Source organism: Solea senegalensis, linkage group LG16 (assembly GCF_019176455.1).
Source record: "Solea senegalensis isolate Sse05_10M linkage group LG16, IFAPA_SoseM_1, whole genome shotgun sequence".
Classification (NCBI taxonomy): domain Eukaryota; kingdom Metazoa; phylum Chordata; class Actinopteri; order Pleuronectiformes; family Soleidae; genus Solea; species Solea senegalensis.
In genome coordinates, this window is record NC_058036.1 from 9,505,191 (window position 1) to 9,521,585 (window position 16,395).

At 40.5% G+C, this 16,395-nt stretch overlaps 1 protein-coding gene across 2 annotated transcripts in view; it reads left to right on the forward strand.

Annotated features, from left to right (window-relative positions):
- The window catches only part of atp10d (ATPase phospholipid transporting 10D), a 56,423-nt gene that overhangs the window by 33,575 nt on the left and 6,453 nt on the right, over positions 1–16,395 (forward strand). For both annotated transcript variants that reach the window (XM_044047039.1, XM_044047040.1), the window contains 10 exons: positions 57–277; positions 436–627; positions 2,493–3,159; positions 3,261–3,367; positions 4,045–4,171; positions 4,990–5,174; positions 7,819–8,110; positions 8,817–8,893; positions 9,430–9,555; positions 9,875–10,075. In XM_044047039.1, coding sequence (XP_043902974.1) covers positions 57–277; positions 436–627; positions 2,493–3,159; positions 3,261–3,367; positions 4,045–4,171; positions 4,990–5,174; positions 7,819–8,110; positions 8,817–8,893; positions 9,430–9,555; positions 9,875–10,075 — 2,195 coding nt within the window. The remainder of the gene's footprint in view (positions 1–56; positions 278–435; positions 628–2,492; positions 3,160–3,260; positions 3,368–4,044; positions 4,172–4,989; positions 5,175–7,818; positions 8,111–8,816; positions 8,894–9,429; positions 9,556–9,874; positions 10,076–16,395) is intronic.

The following is a 16,395-nucleotide window of genomic DNA, read 5'->3' on the forward strand; positions in this document are numbered from 1 at the left end:
ATGGCACTCTTGAGACTATTTTTTGTTGTTGTGTGTTCTTGTGTATGTGTGTGCAGCACGGAGGCTGGAGGTGTGTGCGGTGGAGAACAAGGCTGCTGGTCACACAATGACTCTGAGGTCAGGCTGCAGTAGAAAATCTCTGAGCTGTCGCTCCCTCAGCTGCAACCGCAGCTCTGTGTCTCTGCACACCCTTACTGCTGAGTCGGAAGGAGAGGAGGACCCACTGTCCAATCACATTCAGGCCACAACCAGAACCAGTGCCTTCTACAGCCACATGGAAAGAGCCACACTCTTTATCTGTCTGTCTAACATAAACACTATGATTCAGGGCATTTCTTTAAGCATCACTAACATTCATTATCTTATGCCAAATTAAAGCTGCTGTCAGTAATGTTGCCTTTTGGCTAACTTGTAACTTCCTGTCTGTCTTTTCAGGAGAAGGAGGTTGTGCCAGACCCTGAGCTTGTGAAGAAGCTGAACTGGTTTTGCTCTCCCGTGCTACCTCTGAAAGAGGGCTCCTCTGGAACCTCATCCAGCCTTGAGCTCACCTACATCACTGACTTCTTCCTGGCACTGACCATCTGTAACAGTGTGGTGGTCTCCTCGTCCAGTCAGCCACGGCATGTGGTAAGTATAATATGTGTTCTGCTTCACAGTTTGGCATGTGTGTTCAGAGATGATCTTCTTAGTTGTAACCACTTGTTCTCCTCATTTTCCTCTGACCTCTGGCATCAATCCGGCTGGGAAAGGTTGACCATTGGCATACACACTTATGAACTCTGTATCATAGTGTCCAAAATTAAAGAGGTTACGCCCTTAACTTCCTGCATACCCCTCATTATCCATAAATCGTATTAATAGAGATGTGGGTATTTGACCAATGCAAAGATTTTCTTGATTGCTAATTCTTATTCCTGCCAGAATGAAAAACGTCTTTAAAGCCACTTAGTTTATTTTTTCAGTCCACATATTGTATGTTGGAGGTTCCGGATTCAAACCAGCCTAATGTAATGCATTTAGTAGTATTTGTAGAAGATATTTCTTGGCTCATCCTTTGATGCTTTCTTAATGCACCTCACCCACGCATATTTAGAAAACACATCAATACACGTCAACATGTTTTCTGCAGAATATTCACTGAAATTGTTTGTCAATAACACTGACCAAAACCCTGTTGCTGGGGAAAACTAAAGCCACATTGGCGTGGAGCATATACACATGGCCTCACAACTGCACAGTCCCTGGCTGCATGCAAAGCTTTTGTACACTTCCTGGTCGGCCAGGATGAGCAGGGTCATAATATATCTTTTGCGACGTGTTATCCATGATGAACTTTGACAATAAATGAACACGTTATATACAATATAACCACTTTTATTTGAACACAGTAACTGATGAAGAAACCACGCGACAGGAAGACATGAACGTTGACCAAAATAAAAGGGGAAGTGAAAATCAAACCCATACCAAAGGTGACATGAACATAACGTGACTTTAAACCTAAACTAACAAAAGAACTGAACTAAGTAAGACAAAAATATTAACAGATCTGACACTTCGTGACATAATGTATGCATGGCCAGGATATAAAACCTAAAAATTAAATACTAAAACTAGAAGTAGCCTCCTGACTAAAATGAGCTATGCAACAATGAGACTGTATTTATTGCAACTGCACTGCAAACTGTTATTTCAAAAAGAAAAGGAACAACAACAAAAACACATGATGGAAATATGACTACACTATTGTAAGGACAAGAAATGATAACAGAATAAACTCCCTCCCTTCCTATATTTTTTACTTCCTAAGTTATTTCATTTCAAATGGTAGGTTATTATGTCCAGTTTTTTTATGTATTGTTCTGTGTATGGAAAATATCTGGACCAGTCCTTCAGACATTAATTTCTGAATTCAATTAAATTCAGTTTTATCTAATCATTACATACATTATCTCAAGCCACAATGAGCAAATACTAGGCATCAGTGGAGAGAAAAAACTCCCTTTTAACAGGAAGAAATCTCTGACAGAACCAGACGAAACCAGAGAAAGATGTGCAGCTATCTGCCTCGACCGGTTGAGGTGAAAGGAAAAATGGGGGACAGAGGAGAGGTGGGGGCACAGAAAAGGGGGAGAGAAAGGACAAAAGGGAGATGAGGTAGAGACAGAAGAAAAAGACCAGGAGCAGATACACAACAACTGTATCAAGTTATACTTTTATACAGGATTGTTAGAGTCAGTGATGACATGTTTATAGAACTACAATGTCATTTATATAAGCAGCAGCAGAAATTGTCATTTTCATACCCTGAATGTGAAAATGGTCAAAAATAAGTGGAAGAACTGAAAGCCATGGTAATGTCTTCTAAAGTGACGAAGTGGTCGGAAAGTTTTTCTCTGAGGTGTTTAGGGCCTCAGAGTTGAATTGGCTCTTGAGAGAGTGCAGTTCAGCACACGAGTACAAACACTGATCATTTTTCTTCTTCCCTGTAGGTACCTGAAGCAAGAATGCCTCTAAAGTCACTGGAGGAAATCAAGATGATGTTCCAGCGCTTCAGCTTCTCTCCGTTCACAGCCTTGTCCACCCTGTCCCCACACCAGGTCAAAGGCAGTCCTCGCAGCTTCACCAGCAGGCTATTCACTCGAGGGAAGACTGAATTCCTCACCTCCTCCACACCACCTAACAGTTCTACAAGTGAAACAGATCCAGGGAAAGAGAGCAACTTGGAAACCTCTATTCTGAGGGATAAAGTGGACTTACCTTCACAAGAGAAGGGAGGAAATTCTGGACCTGTGGAGGATGATATCAAGGATGCAAAGACCACAGACATTTGTTGTGGGGCTGGACCGGATTTGGAAACAGACTATGATAGTGATGCTGATGATGACCTGCTGTATGAAGCAGAGAGTCCAGACGAGGCAGCTCTGGTGCATGCAGCACGGGCGTACCGCTGCACTCTGAGGGGACGCTCTGCAGAAAGCCTGCTGGTGGATCTGCCTGGAATTGGCTCTCTGTCTGTACAGCTGCTTCATATCCTGCCCTTTGATTCCAACAGGAGGAGGATGTCAGTGGTAGTCCGACACCCACTCACAGGACAGGTGGTAGTTTACACCAAGGGAGCCGACTCTGTCATCATGGATTTGGCTGAGACACCTAAAGGTAATTAACAGAGGGAATATTAATATTTGCCATCTTATTATAATATGGTCAGCTGTTTTGGTCTGTATTGCTGTTACCCTGCATGTCTCAAATGTGCTCAGGTGATGACCAAGCACAAGAGATCGACTGTCACATCAAAGAACAAACCCAAAAACATCTAGACAGCTATGCCAGAGAGGGCCTCCGCACACTCTGCATTGCTAAGAAGGTAATACATTATTGAGAATTTAAATTATTCTTCCACATTTGATCATATATCATATTCTATAATAGCAAGATTATATGAAAAACAGTTGATTGTTTATTTCATCCACAGCTTATTAAAATACAACAGTTGATTTGAGTCAATACCTCCATCTCTGTTTATTGTCTCACTCTCTTTTAGACTCTTTCCTTTTTTATTCCCTGTTTCCAAACAAAACATATTTTAGCCTATTAAACATTACATTTATTTTAAAGCAGGTTGAAATGGGGCCAAGCAGAAAGGGAACTTGTTTTGTAACCTGGAGGGATGTGTGGTTCAAGTCCCCACCAGGTCAAGAGTTGAGGTACCCCTGAATAATTCATTGTTAATTGAACAATCTAAATTTGCCCAGGGCCTGGCACATCCAGTGTACGCCAAGTGCCACTCCCAAGCCTGGATAAACGTGAGGGTCGCATTAGGGAAGGCATCCAGTGTAAACATTCCTGCCATATCAAATGGTGGATCCTCCTAGAGAGGGAGAAGTTGAAAAAAAGTTGTAGACTGTAACTAGACTCCAGTGGAGGCAAACAACCATGGGGCAGTAACGCTACTTGTTTTTTTGCTAAGAAAATCTCTACAAATATGGTTTAGTAAACAGACACTGTGCCAATCTAATAATGTGTGTTCTGTTTGTGATGCAGGTTTTGGAGGAGGAGGAGTACGAAGTGTGGCTGAGGAGACATGTGCTGGCAGAAAGCAGTATTGACCACAGAGAGGAGCTGCTGCTCGAGTCAGCTGAGAGACTGGAGACAAACCTTACCTTGCTGGGTAGGAGAAAGCCACTCTGACACATGCACCACGAACACATGTGGCTGAAAGCGCTAGTGCCCTTACACGCACTGAAGCAATGCTTTGTTGTTGTGGGAAAGTGTTTAAACTGACAAATTTTAGCATGTTTTTCCATAGGATAGACAAATTCTTATTGTCTACTCTTTAAAACATTATTTGAACAGGAAAAGGAGTGTTATGAGTATTAAGGACTATTGATACCCATAACACTCATTTTACAAATAACACCTCTTCCTTTTGAGCAACCAGCTTATGATGGCTGCTTAAAACACAGAGACTAAAACAAAATTAGATCACATGTCCAATTAACCTCCACATGTTTTTGGACTGTGGAAGGGAAACTGGAGAACCTGGACTAATGGCCCTTTTTTCCTTTTTTTTAACAGTAACATATACATATTTTTTTAAAATGGCATTGTCACAATTATCATTTTTAAATGGAAATGTAACCAAATCCAAGCTGTGCAGGAGTGACAAAATGAAAATAATTATTGCCTTTCTTTCCACATCTGGAGTCAAATAACATAATGTGAGATGAGTGCATATAGTGGATTTCAATCCCCAGACCAGTTTCAAAGTGCAACTCCTTAACAGCTGAGCTAATGGGGGTGACATGTGACTATGGTCGATTTTGCATGCATTTGTTGGAAAGAGAATTTTAGATTTCTGATAGAATAGAATAAAACCATCGAAAGAGCTGACATTTCTTTTAAGTGATACCAACACTTTCCATCATGTCAACATATCAGAGCTGGGAGGAGGCGTACTGATTGTGTCTATTCTGTCTGCATGTTTAGGTACCACAGGCATTGTGGACAGATTGCAAGAGGAAGTCCCAGAGACCATTGAAGCTCTTCAGAGGGCTGGGATCAAAGTCTGGATCCTCACTGGAGACAAACAAGAGACAGCCATTAACATTGCTTATGCCTGCAAACTCCTAGGACCCTATGACCAACTGCTGAGAGCCAACTGCGGAAGCAAGGTCAGTCTTAACGGTTACAGCCCTGAGATTTTTTTTAATCCTATGATTTAATCCTTGCATCTCAGCCATTTTTATTCTATTGTCCTTGACTGATTTAAAGGTTGCCAGTATGGTTGCTGGTTGTTCTGACAGATACAGTAATAAAATAAGTCTTCCATCAAAACACATAGAAATGCTGGTTGTGGGATGTAGTAATGACTAATGGCAGCGTGTTTCAGCACTGTGCTTCAAAACTAATGATGACTAAACATTAGGGCTGTCAAAGCTAATGTGTTAATCGTTGCAATTAATACAGCCAAGATTAACGCAATAAAATAATTTACATGTACATCCACGTACAAGCTGTAATTTGGATAGATTAAATATATCGACTTTATTGTGTGTCCCAATCAGTGACGGAAATGTTTCTTTGACACGGCTGCAATAATAAAATGCAGTACGTTCACACTCTCAAGACACTTTCACACTCACAAAATAATTTCACACACAGGTTGTCAGACAGACACATATACACACACACACACACCCTCTTCTATGCATCAGCACACACACCTGCACACAGAGAATACACACAGGTTACACCAGATATATACAGTATACTCATAAGTTTACATACCCTGGGAGAATTTATGATTTCTTGGCCATTCTTCAGAGAATATGAATGATAACACAAAAACCTTTCTTCCACTCATGGTTAATGGTTGGGTGAAGCTATTTATTGCCAAACAACTGTGTTTACTATTTTTAAATCAAAATGACAAAAGAAAGTACCCAAATGACCCTGATCAAAAGTTTACATACCCCAGTTGTTAATACCGTGTATTGCCCCCTTTAACTTCAATGACAGCTTGAAGCCTTTTGTGGTAGTTGTGGATAAGGTTCTTTATTTTCCTCAGATGGCAAAGCTGCCCATTCTTCTTGGCAAAAAGCCTCCAGTTCCTGTAAGTTCTTGGGCTGTCTTGCATGAACTGCACGTTTGAGATCTTAATGATAGGTCAGGAGATAGGTCAGGAGATTGAGATGGCCACTCCAGAACCTTCACATTGTTCTGCTGTAGCCAATGACAGGTCAACTTGGCCTTGTGTTTTGGATCATTGTGATGTTGGAATGTCCAAAAACGTCATATGCGCAGCTTCCGGGCTGATGAGTGCAACTTTTCCTCCAGTATTTTCTGATAACATGCTGCATTCATCTTGCCATCAATTTTGGACAAGTTTCCTTGTGCCTTTGTAGCTCACACATCCCCAAAACATCCGTGATCCACCTCCGTGTTTGACAGTAGGAATTCCTTTCATCATAGGCCTTGTTGACTCCTCTCCAAATGTAATGTTTATGGTTGTGGCCAGAACTTGATAGTCTCAGCTAGCAGGAATAACACAGATCTGACAATTAACAGAAGCAATACATGAGTGATTATGGTCTTTGTGAAGTTTGGTGCTCCTGCCATCCAACTGCCAAAGAATACACCTTCTTCTCACCTGTACACCACTCATATTCCAGAATCGACTTCTTTCTGATCAAGAGCTCAATTCTGTCAGATATCACGGACACTCAGATTCACCCTGTCACCATTAGTGACCATGCACATGCTTGTCTCACTAAATATAACTAAAAAGAGATTTAATACGTTGCTAAATGATCCAAATTTCATCAAATCTTTGAAAAAGAGCCCTGTGTGACTGGTGGGCGCTCTAGGCTTTTGGATGGCCAGACATTGGCGAGGTCCCCACATTTCCAACTACATCTAATGACAATTCCTGCACATACACACACACACACACTCCCCTTGTCTGTCCAGTATGTGCAGGCCACAGGGATGCATTACTCAGTAATTAAGATAGTTGGCGACTGGACTGGCTTGAGTTTCCTGGAGGACATTTTATCCAAGAGGCTAGTTTCTTTAATATCTGGAATACTCATGACAATGCACATATTTTCATTGTTCCTCCACTATACAGGCTGACAAAGCTGCATCACCTATAATAGACACAATCTTACAGTCCTGTCAGTTATAGATGGACAGTGGTATAGGATCAGAACCAGACACTGTCGTATCTTGTCATCTGAAGCTCTCAAAGTGAAGTCAACATCTTCCTGTCTGCATTAAATGATGGCCTCATTTAACAATACTGGCCGTATTGTTGTGGGAACACTTTTGCAAAGGTCTACAAAGACTTTCTTGGACATCATGGATTATTCTTTTGTCCTTACATGTCGTAGCAAAAGGATGTTTCCCTTTCTTATCTATGTCTAGACCATTTCAACTGCTAAACAAAAAATAATGCACAATTTAGTGCCACAACACACTGTATGAATACTTTTATAAATAAAACATTTGAAATAGTACATGTATCCATAAGTCTGTACCACATTTCATAACCATCTTCTAAGTTCATGTTTCACTGGCCAACTGAGTAACTTTAGGTTTACCAGGATAGAATAGAATAGAATAGAATAGAATAGAATAGAATGCCTTTATTGCATGTGATATACAACAAAACGTGGTATCTCTCATTGAACATAAACTGTATACATTCACACAAAAAAACGATAGATAAGAAATATGTATATAAAAAAGTGTTTCACAGATTAAAAGTGATTTGAATTTATATGTACTGTATATGACGGTTTTGTCTTCCACCAGGAAGCTTGTTCAGCTTTTCTTGACGAGCTCAAACTAGAAGTGCAGCATGGTCAAGAGAGTTTGACTGACGGGGTTGAGGCAGAAGATCATGAGGAATCCTCCTCACGCAGCTTTATTCTGGTTATTGATGGCAAGACACTGGACTGGGCTCTTCAGGAAGAACTACAAAGTGACTTTGTGGAGCTGAGCCGCAAATGCAAGGCAGTCATCTGTTGCAGGTCCACTCCACTGCAGAAGAGCCAGGTGGTTCGGCTGATTCGGGACCAGCTTCGCGTCATGACCCTGGCCGTGGGTAAGGTCGCATTTCCCTGTAGGGAAGGTTTTCCATATGATCCTAATGGAAAATGGAGAGTTCATTTTAAGTGTACGTTTAAGTTGAGTAATGGCTAGCACTGTTGCCTCCGCAAAAAAAGTTTGTGATTTTCAAAGCCTGGTTCGACTGAGGGCCGAGGAACTTGCATGTTCTCCCTGTGTGCATGTGTGAATGGTTGTTTGTCTCTATAAGTTGTAGGGCAATAGTGGCTCAGTTGTAGCATGAGTCGTCTTCCAAGTTCAACAACAGGTTGTGGGTTCAATTCTCTGCTCTGCTAGTGTACATGCCGATAGATGCCTTGGGCAAGACACTTAATCCCATTTTGCTCCTGACGGCTGTGCCAGCAGTGTGTGAATGGGTATGAAAGATGTACGATAGAAAATGTGCCGCACATAGGCATTTGAGTGGTCGTCAAGACTAAAAAAGCGCTATGTAAATACAGACTATTAACCATGTTTGCCTGGCGATGGACCTGCCTAGTTGTCTTTATCATCCAGCATGTAGTTTGCTTTATGGTCAATATTCATGAAGACTATGAATAGCATATTATGCAATGGGACAGGAGAAAAAATTAAAACACAGAACAGACTACTGTAGGTTTTAGCCCCTTTGAATGCTTTTAACACAATACTCAACAACACAGAGGACATTGAAGAGTTGTTATTTTTTTTGTCTGGTTATTCAGGTGATGGAGCCAATGATGTAAGCATGATTCAAATGGCTGATGTGGGCATTGGGATATCTGGTCAGGAGGGACTGCAGGTAATGACCACTACATGTATGCTGATGGAACACCTTTTAAAAAACACACAGCTCTTATACGTAAAGAGAATGAAGGTAGACTTTTCATTTTGTTTAATTTTTTTGTGTCATTTTTATTTCGCTGCCACTGTTTAGACAGTAACAACGTGTGGACTAGAATCTATCAAAAATGGTACATGTGTAATTTAAAATCGAAAGTTTTCTGGCAACAAGAATAGTGCAGTAAACTTTTGCTTTATATTGGACCAGTATCAATATGTCTGTTGTGTTTTCAGCCACAGTGATACTTTGCATACACATCATAATGGCAAAATTAAGGTTGCATTGTCATATACAATTACAGATGTCACATCATTAGCATAATGTTAGCGTTAGCAACGGGCAATGTGATGTTACCATGGTTCCGGAGCTCTATATAGGTGAACAGCGTTGTTTCTTGCATTATGTTACCTTGGTTCTTATCAATTTCTCAAATCATCTTTTTTGTGTGAGGCAGTCAGAACATGTCATGTCATCAGTTGTGTTTTGGTCCTCAGGCTGTGATGTCCAGTGACTTTGCTGTCTCCAGATTTAAACACCTCAGCAAGCTGCTGCTAGTTCACGGTCACTGGTGTTACTTTCGTCTTGCGAACATGATCCTCTACTTCATCTACAAAAATGTGGTGAGAATTAAGTATTTGATTTTCTGAAGTGTGGTTCGTATAAGACACCAACACATACAGTTGAAACCAGACGTTTACATACACTATAAAAAAGACACATGCTTTTTTTCTCACTGTCTGACATGAAATCAGACAATTACTGTTCCTGTTTTAGGTCCGTTAGGATTACCAAAATTAGCAGCCATGTTTTTATGTATGTGCCTACTCCATGTGACTGTGTGTTGAGTACCTCTTACATCTGCACTTCCAAAAAACTGAACTATCCCTTTTCAGGTGTTAGTTTTGGCACGCTGTTGACTTACTGTATGTGTGTCTGCAGATGTATGTGAATCTGCTGTTCTGGTATCAGTTCTTCTGTGGCTTCTCTGGGAGTGTGATGACCAATGCCTGGGTGCTGATCTTCTTCAACCTGCTCTTCACCTCCATTCCTCCTCTCATCTATGGCATTCTAGACAGAGACTTGCCTGCAGACTCTTTGATGGCAGTTCCTGAGCTCTACCAGAATTCACACACCTCCAAGGTGACCACACACAAATGCACAGCTGGAGTCAATCCCAGCTCACACAAAAAAGAATCATAAAAAATATATTATTCAAAAACAAGCCTTGCGACATGAGGGATATTATTATCTGTGTTGCACAGTTGGTTTGACATAATTCAATGAACTGGTTTAAGTGCATAGTAGTTTTTTTTATTTTGAATATCAAACTGACTTAATACTGGTGCAGACATATCGAGTACACGGAGTCTGCAGCGTCATAAAACTTGAGCTTTGCACCGATATGTCCGGTGACCGTCCGCCTTAAGGTACACTTTGAGTCCAAGTACGTCCACGCGCATTGTACCCACAGCGGACGGTCAGAGGACACATCGCTGCAAAGTTTTATTACGGTGCGGACTCCACGTTTGAGTATGCTTCGGTTCAGGGCGGACTCTGTGTACTCGGTGTCACACAATATAATCCGCTTTTATCTGCGCTAAGTTACCGGGATGTTCAATGGTCCATGTTTGAGCTAACATATAGCTGCTTCAGGTGTCCCGCTGAGCTCAATTTCCATTAGCTGTCTGGAAACAACATACAAATTTCATTTACTGGCGCTAGCTAACATTAACAGTGAATACATAGCTAATGTTAGCTATGAAAGATGGGGGCAGACAGGGACAGAGCTAGCTGGTTAGCGACCTTGCTAGCTACGTTTTGACCACTACAGTATAGAGGACAACACTATAGCAAGGAAACGTTGATATACATATATCTGATACATATCACTTGATAGACTACTTTAAGTTATATCAAAGTGTCCCCATGAAAACATTAAAGAAATATTTGCAAAAATGTGAGGGCACAGCATGCAACCAGTGTCAAGTTCCAGTGTCAAGTTTTGTGGCTGAACTTGGGTCATTCACAGAAGGCTTCATACTCGGTTCTGTCTAGGTTCATTGAAGGTCAGAGCTCATCAATGCCACTGTCGAAACTGGTATAAACCAGATTTTCGCGGGTGCATGGGTGACGTCAAACCATTGCTACAGGCAAAACTTGATGATATTGAGTTGTTTGAGCTCAAACACATAATTACAAAAAGATAGACCATTAAAAAGTAGAGTTTACTCATAATTTACTCATAATTAATGTAGTAATATAAATAATACAAACTCAGTTTGTTTGAGTAGAACCTACTGATTTGACTTAAAATTACAATTACATTAAGAAAGGACATGAAAAAGTTCAGTTTAATCAGAATTAACAAGTAATGTCAATAAATTAGACACATTTAAGTAACTGAATCTGTTTGAGTTGAATCAAAATCTGGGTTTACAGTGTAACTGGCACCTACCGTTCCCTGTGGACACACACACATCAAAGACAGACATGGATAAAAGATGGAGACCAGACATGGAGAAAATTGGAGAAGCTATGCAAAATAAATCAATTAAATGACATGTTTCAATCATAACAAAGCAGTAGACAATGACTGTCTATTATTTTAGACCTACAGGTAAATACATATTAGATTGTAGTGTAACTTAAATGGGAAATAAACATATTTAGGAGGACCAACAACATTGACATTACTGATGAATAAGATCTTCATATACTTACACAAATGCAAACAAATCCTGGAAAGGAGGTTGATGAACAAGGCAACTGGTACTGAACATACGCCTACCTGTCTCGCAAGGGGCAGGCGTGTAGCGTGTACCAGTGCACACTGGGTAATGAAATATGAGTATCACGAATCGCAAAGATAAATAGAACAGGACAGGGTACTATAAGCTCATGAGAAGTCGGTGCGTACCGGCCCACTTAAAACACTGTCAAAATTTAAGGAGCTATAACAAGGGACAGCGATGAAGCTACCAAATGTTAACTGCTAGTGCAGTTTTTAGCATTGTACCGATGGATGTATTATAAGAACTGGATAGAGCAACTCTCCTTTTTGCTCCATTCATATTCCTATGGAGTTGCTCACCCAGCGCATATGCTAATAAAGTTTCTGACTTCCGGGTTTATTCAAGGGTTGTGCAGCCCATAGAGCATGTGTATTAGTGTTACTCAGGGCCGGCTCTACCTAATTTTGTGCCCTAGGCAAGATTGCTCTCCGGTTGTTGTTGCTCAGTGTTTCACATTGTTTTCTCAGGTCTTCATTGGGCAGCTCAGGGAAGTTGACAAGAACACCAAATGTCTTCTCAACTTCACCCAATGCCTGAAATCGTTCCTGCAGTGAGACAATGGAAACATCCACCACCACATTGAAAAAGGAAACTTCCATTTTCCTTAGTGCATCTGTCATTTCCTGGTCAGGAATCTCATAGGAGAACTGTCTCTTAGTTTTTCGAATTCTCTTCTGCTTAAGGACAGCCTCTACATTCATTTTTTCACACATCTCCTTGGCACACACTTGAGCTAAAGCAAATCCACTGTCTCTGTAGCCCACAAGGGAAGCTTCAGTTTTCCTGAGTAGATCAACTGCAACATCCATTTGCATTGTTTCTGACTGCAATAATTTGCTGACATGTTTGATGTTTGTCAAGATGTCATGCCAGACCACAGTACAGATTGAGAATCTGTAAGATCCAACCTCTTCAGCTAGAGATTGTGCCTCGATTTTTATAGTTGGGTCTGTGGCGTTGTCCCTCACCTCTATGAGTGCATCTCTGACTTCTGCAGCCTGGTATCTCACGGCCTCTACACTGCTGATTCGACTCTCCCATCTGGTATCTGACCAGGATTTCAGGGTTGTGATGACATGTCTTTTTAAAATAGACCATCGCTGAGTGGAGGCAGAAAAAAGTGTGAACAGCTTCTGCAGGTAGCCAAAGTAGCAAGTGGCATCTGCAGAGCTTTTTGCTGCATCAGCCACCACCAGATTCACTGTGTGTGCTCCACATGGCACAAATAGAGCCCTTGGGTTTTTTTCAAGAAGCCTAGCCTGGACTCCTTTCTTCTTCCCTTTCATATTTGCTCCATTATCATAAGACTGCCCTCTACAGTCTTCAAATGGGATGCCAAGCTCTTCCAGTCTCTTCAGAATGAGGGTTGAAAGGCTTTCTCCTGTGGACTCCTCTACCTCAAGGAACCCCATAAAATGCTCTTTTATGTGTGGGGTGTCCTCAACTGCAACATGACGTATGATGACAGATAGTTGCTCTTTATGGCTTAAATCAGGGGTGCAATCCAAAATTATTGAAAAGTATTTGTTCTGATGAATTTCTTGGACCATTGCCTCAACAATCTTTTCACCAATGCAACTGATGAGCTCATTTTGAATATTTTTTCCGAAATAGGATGTATGGCTAACTCGTGTTTCCTCGTCAGTTACATGCTGCTTCAGTACTGTGTCAAACTTGGCCATGAGCTCTACTTCTTTCAGGAAGTTTCCATTATCTGGTTCATGGAGTCTTTCTGTGGTTCCCCTGAGAGCAATATTTCGCTCTGCCAGTGACTGTATAATGGCCACTAACCTGGTCAACACTTCACGCCACCGCCTCCTTTCAGCTTCTATTAGTGCCATTTCAAATCTGTCTATTGTTTGTTCCTTGTCAAGACGAGTTTCAAGCTCCTTCCATGAGGTCATGTGTTTCCAATGTTCTGGACTGTTCTCATGACTGTTAAGTACATCGCTGCAATTCTTCCAGTCATTTAGTCCATCACTGATTAGTTTATATGGTTTTTGTGAGAACAGCTTGCAACAGAAGCAGTACAAACTGTTGTTTTTAATGGAATATACCATCCAAGTTCTCCTGAACTTTTCCCCATTGATTAAGTGTCTATGGAAGTAGTGGTGATGGCAACTTCTTCCATCTCCTCTTTTTGGGAATTCAAAGACCGGTTTCAGCTGATATGGCCCTCTGTGGACTAACTCAACCCTCACCTTATCAGACAGGGAAGGCCATTCAGCAGGGTCTAATGGTGCTGCCTTGAGAGTTATTTCATGGACCTGAGGATCTGTTTATGGGCCTGGGGTGTCCTCAGGCTGTGAAACAGTGCATGCTGCGCTTGTCCCTTCACCTGCAAGAAAATCAAACACATATGCAAATATAAATTTTAATCCTTCAGTATTAGTAAAGTCACACAATGATTTACAAATTACAGGACATCAGGCAATAAACACATCTTAAGCATGAATTAGGAATAACAGTTGTATTGTTCAGTGATGTGACTACAACATTTAATTACAGAACTCACCTGCTTCATGCTGACTTGCAGAGGTTGGTGCTGTGGTTGATGTGCTGCTGCTGCATGGTGCCTCACTTGTAGCTGTATTTAAACAGAGCACATCCATACTGTCACACCACTGCATTAAGTTTGTTGTGTCAATCTCACTTAATAAATCAATTAATTTTAAAAATTAGATTTAAAATTAGATTTACTACCATTCAGTAACAACAACAATAACATAGTAGTGTGTCAGAGACCACAAACAATTGGATAAACTTACATGCTTCAGAGAGTGGTGTCCCTGTGGATGCATCAGAAGGTCCCTCTCCAGAAGGTGTTTCAGGAGTCAAATATTTTCTGAGTGCATCTAGACAGACAGAGTAAATGTATTACATTACAATCCATAACAAGTAATAATAAGAAAAAAAAATAACTTGCTGCAGCTTGCATTTTGCACAAAACGGCACAATTAAAAAAAATTGTACAGGCTAATGTTACCTTTATATTGTGATTTCCTCTTCTCCTCTTCTTTTCGTCTCTTGCGGTTTTGCGCTCCCGAGGGCTTGGACGGCCTTTTCATGTCGTTAATAACAAAAGCTTCACCTGTCTGTGACCTGACCTCTGATCCCTGCTCTGACCCTGAGGTCACCCGTCATCTGATTCAGCAGCACCATTATTGTTTATTCATTTGTTAATATTTTGTTTCTATTTATTATAGAACACACAAATGAGGGCGACTGAGGGCAAATGAGGGCGCCCTTTTTTTGCTGGAGGGGCGCCGCAATGCGCCCCTCCAGCAGATGGCGCTCTAAGCGACCGCCTATATCGCCTATGCCAAGAGCCGGCCCTGGTGTTACTCCCATAATGCCTTTCGTCTGTGTGAATGAGCCGCCAGCGTTCTCGACTTGCTTGGTGCGTCCATAAACAGCGAAAGGCATGATGGGAGTACGCTACTGAAGAGTGCAAGCGGATTTCATGAATACCGATAGCACGTTTGCTTTGGGCTTTAAAACATGGATTTGTAGATGAATGTCAAAACCAACGATAGTGAATTCATTACAGGTTAAAATTATGAATTTAATGGTTCATTTAATTGACCGTGACTATTAGTTTATATGTGTTGTTACAGGAATTATGTTGTTTTCTTGGACACCTTTTGCTTGATTTTTCATTCACTGATGTATGCTCATAATCAAAAATGTTGCTGTCACAGAACTCAGGGATTTTATATATTCTTGTCAAAGAAAATAATGACAACATTAAGTACTTTTATGATGACTAAAAAAAACAATACCATGCATACAGTGCTTTGTATTTTGGTTTAAATTTCAAAGTTAAAATTTCTAACTGTTTTTGCATTGGTGGTTTACAAATACATTTATGGTTAATATAATATTCATATATTAAAATAAAGTCAGACCAGAAAACCTCAAGAAAGACTCATGTTAATGTTATTAGGAAGAATAGCAATGTGTTGAAAATAGTTTTATATCTCCAGATTATTTCACTCAACATGTTTATCTTCAATTCTAATTCATGTGTTCATCACATTTACCAGTAGGGATGTATATTGTTAAGATTTTATCGATACTGATATTGATTTATCGATGAAACTCGGAATGGAATATAGGAATTAAACATTCCTATATCCATGTCTCGAGGTGTCCTGTGGACACTTTTACAAGTGTCTCATTTACTATTGTGGTCAATGGGAATATTGCTTTTTGGGCCGCATGAGTATTTTTTGTTGCTGTACCACGAGTGGCCTTTGTCTTCAAGGCAGAGGGGGTGGTGCTCTATTCAGTTCTTTTAATACATCCATGATGATTACAAGCTGGTGGCCGTTGCCCATATAAAGGCTTATCCTAAGGTTATGAATACTTAAGCAATTATATTTATAAATATGTATATACATATTATACATATATATGTGTATATATATACATATGTATATATATATATATATATACATAGTTTTACAAACATACATATGGACAAATATTTCATTTTTAACCTTCCTATATATTACACATGAGACCTTTTAAAAAAGTGATGAAAGTGCATGGGAATGAAATGAAACTTCTGCCTCATCTGTTTGAGAAAGTAAGGTGAAGTGTGAAGTCAGTGGCACTAATGTCTGACCGCAGCCATGGTAACTGATGCATTATTCCTGTTTCTCT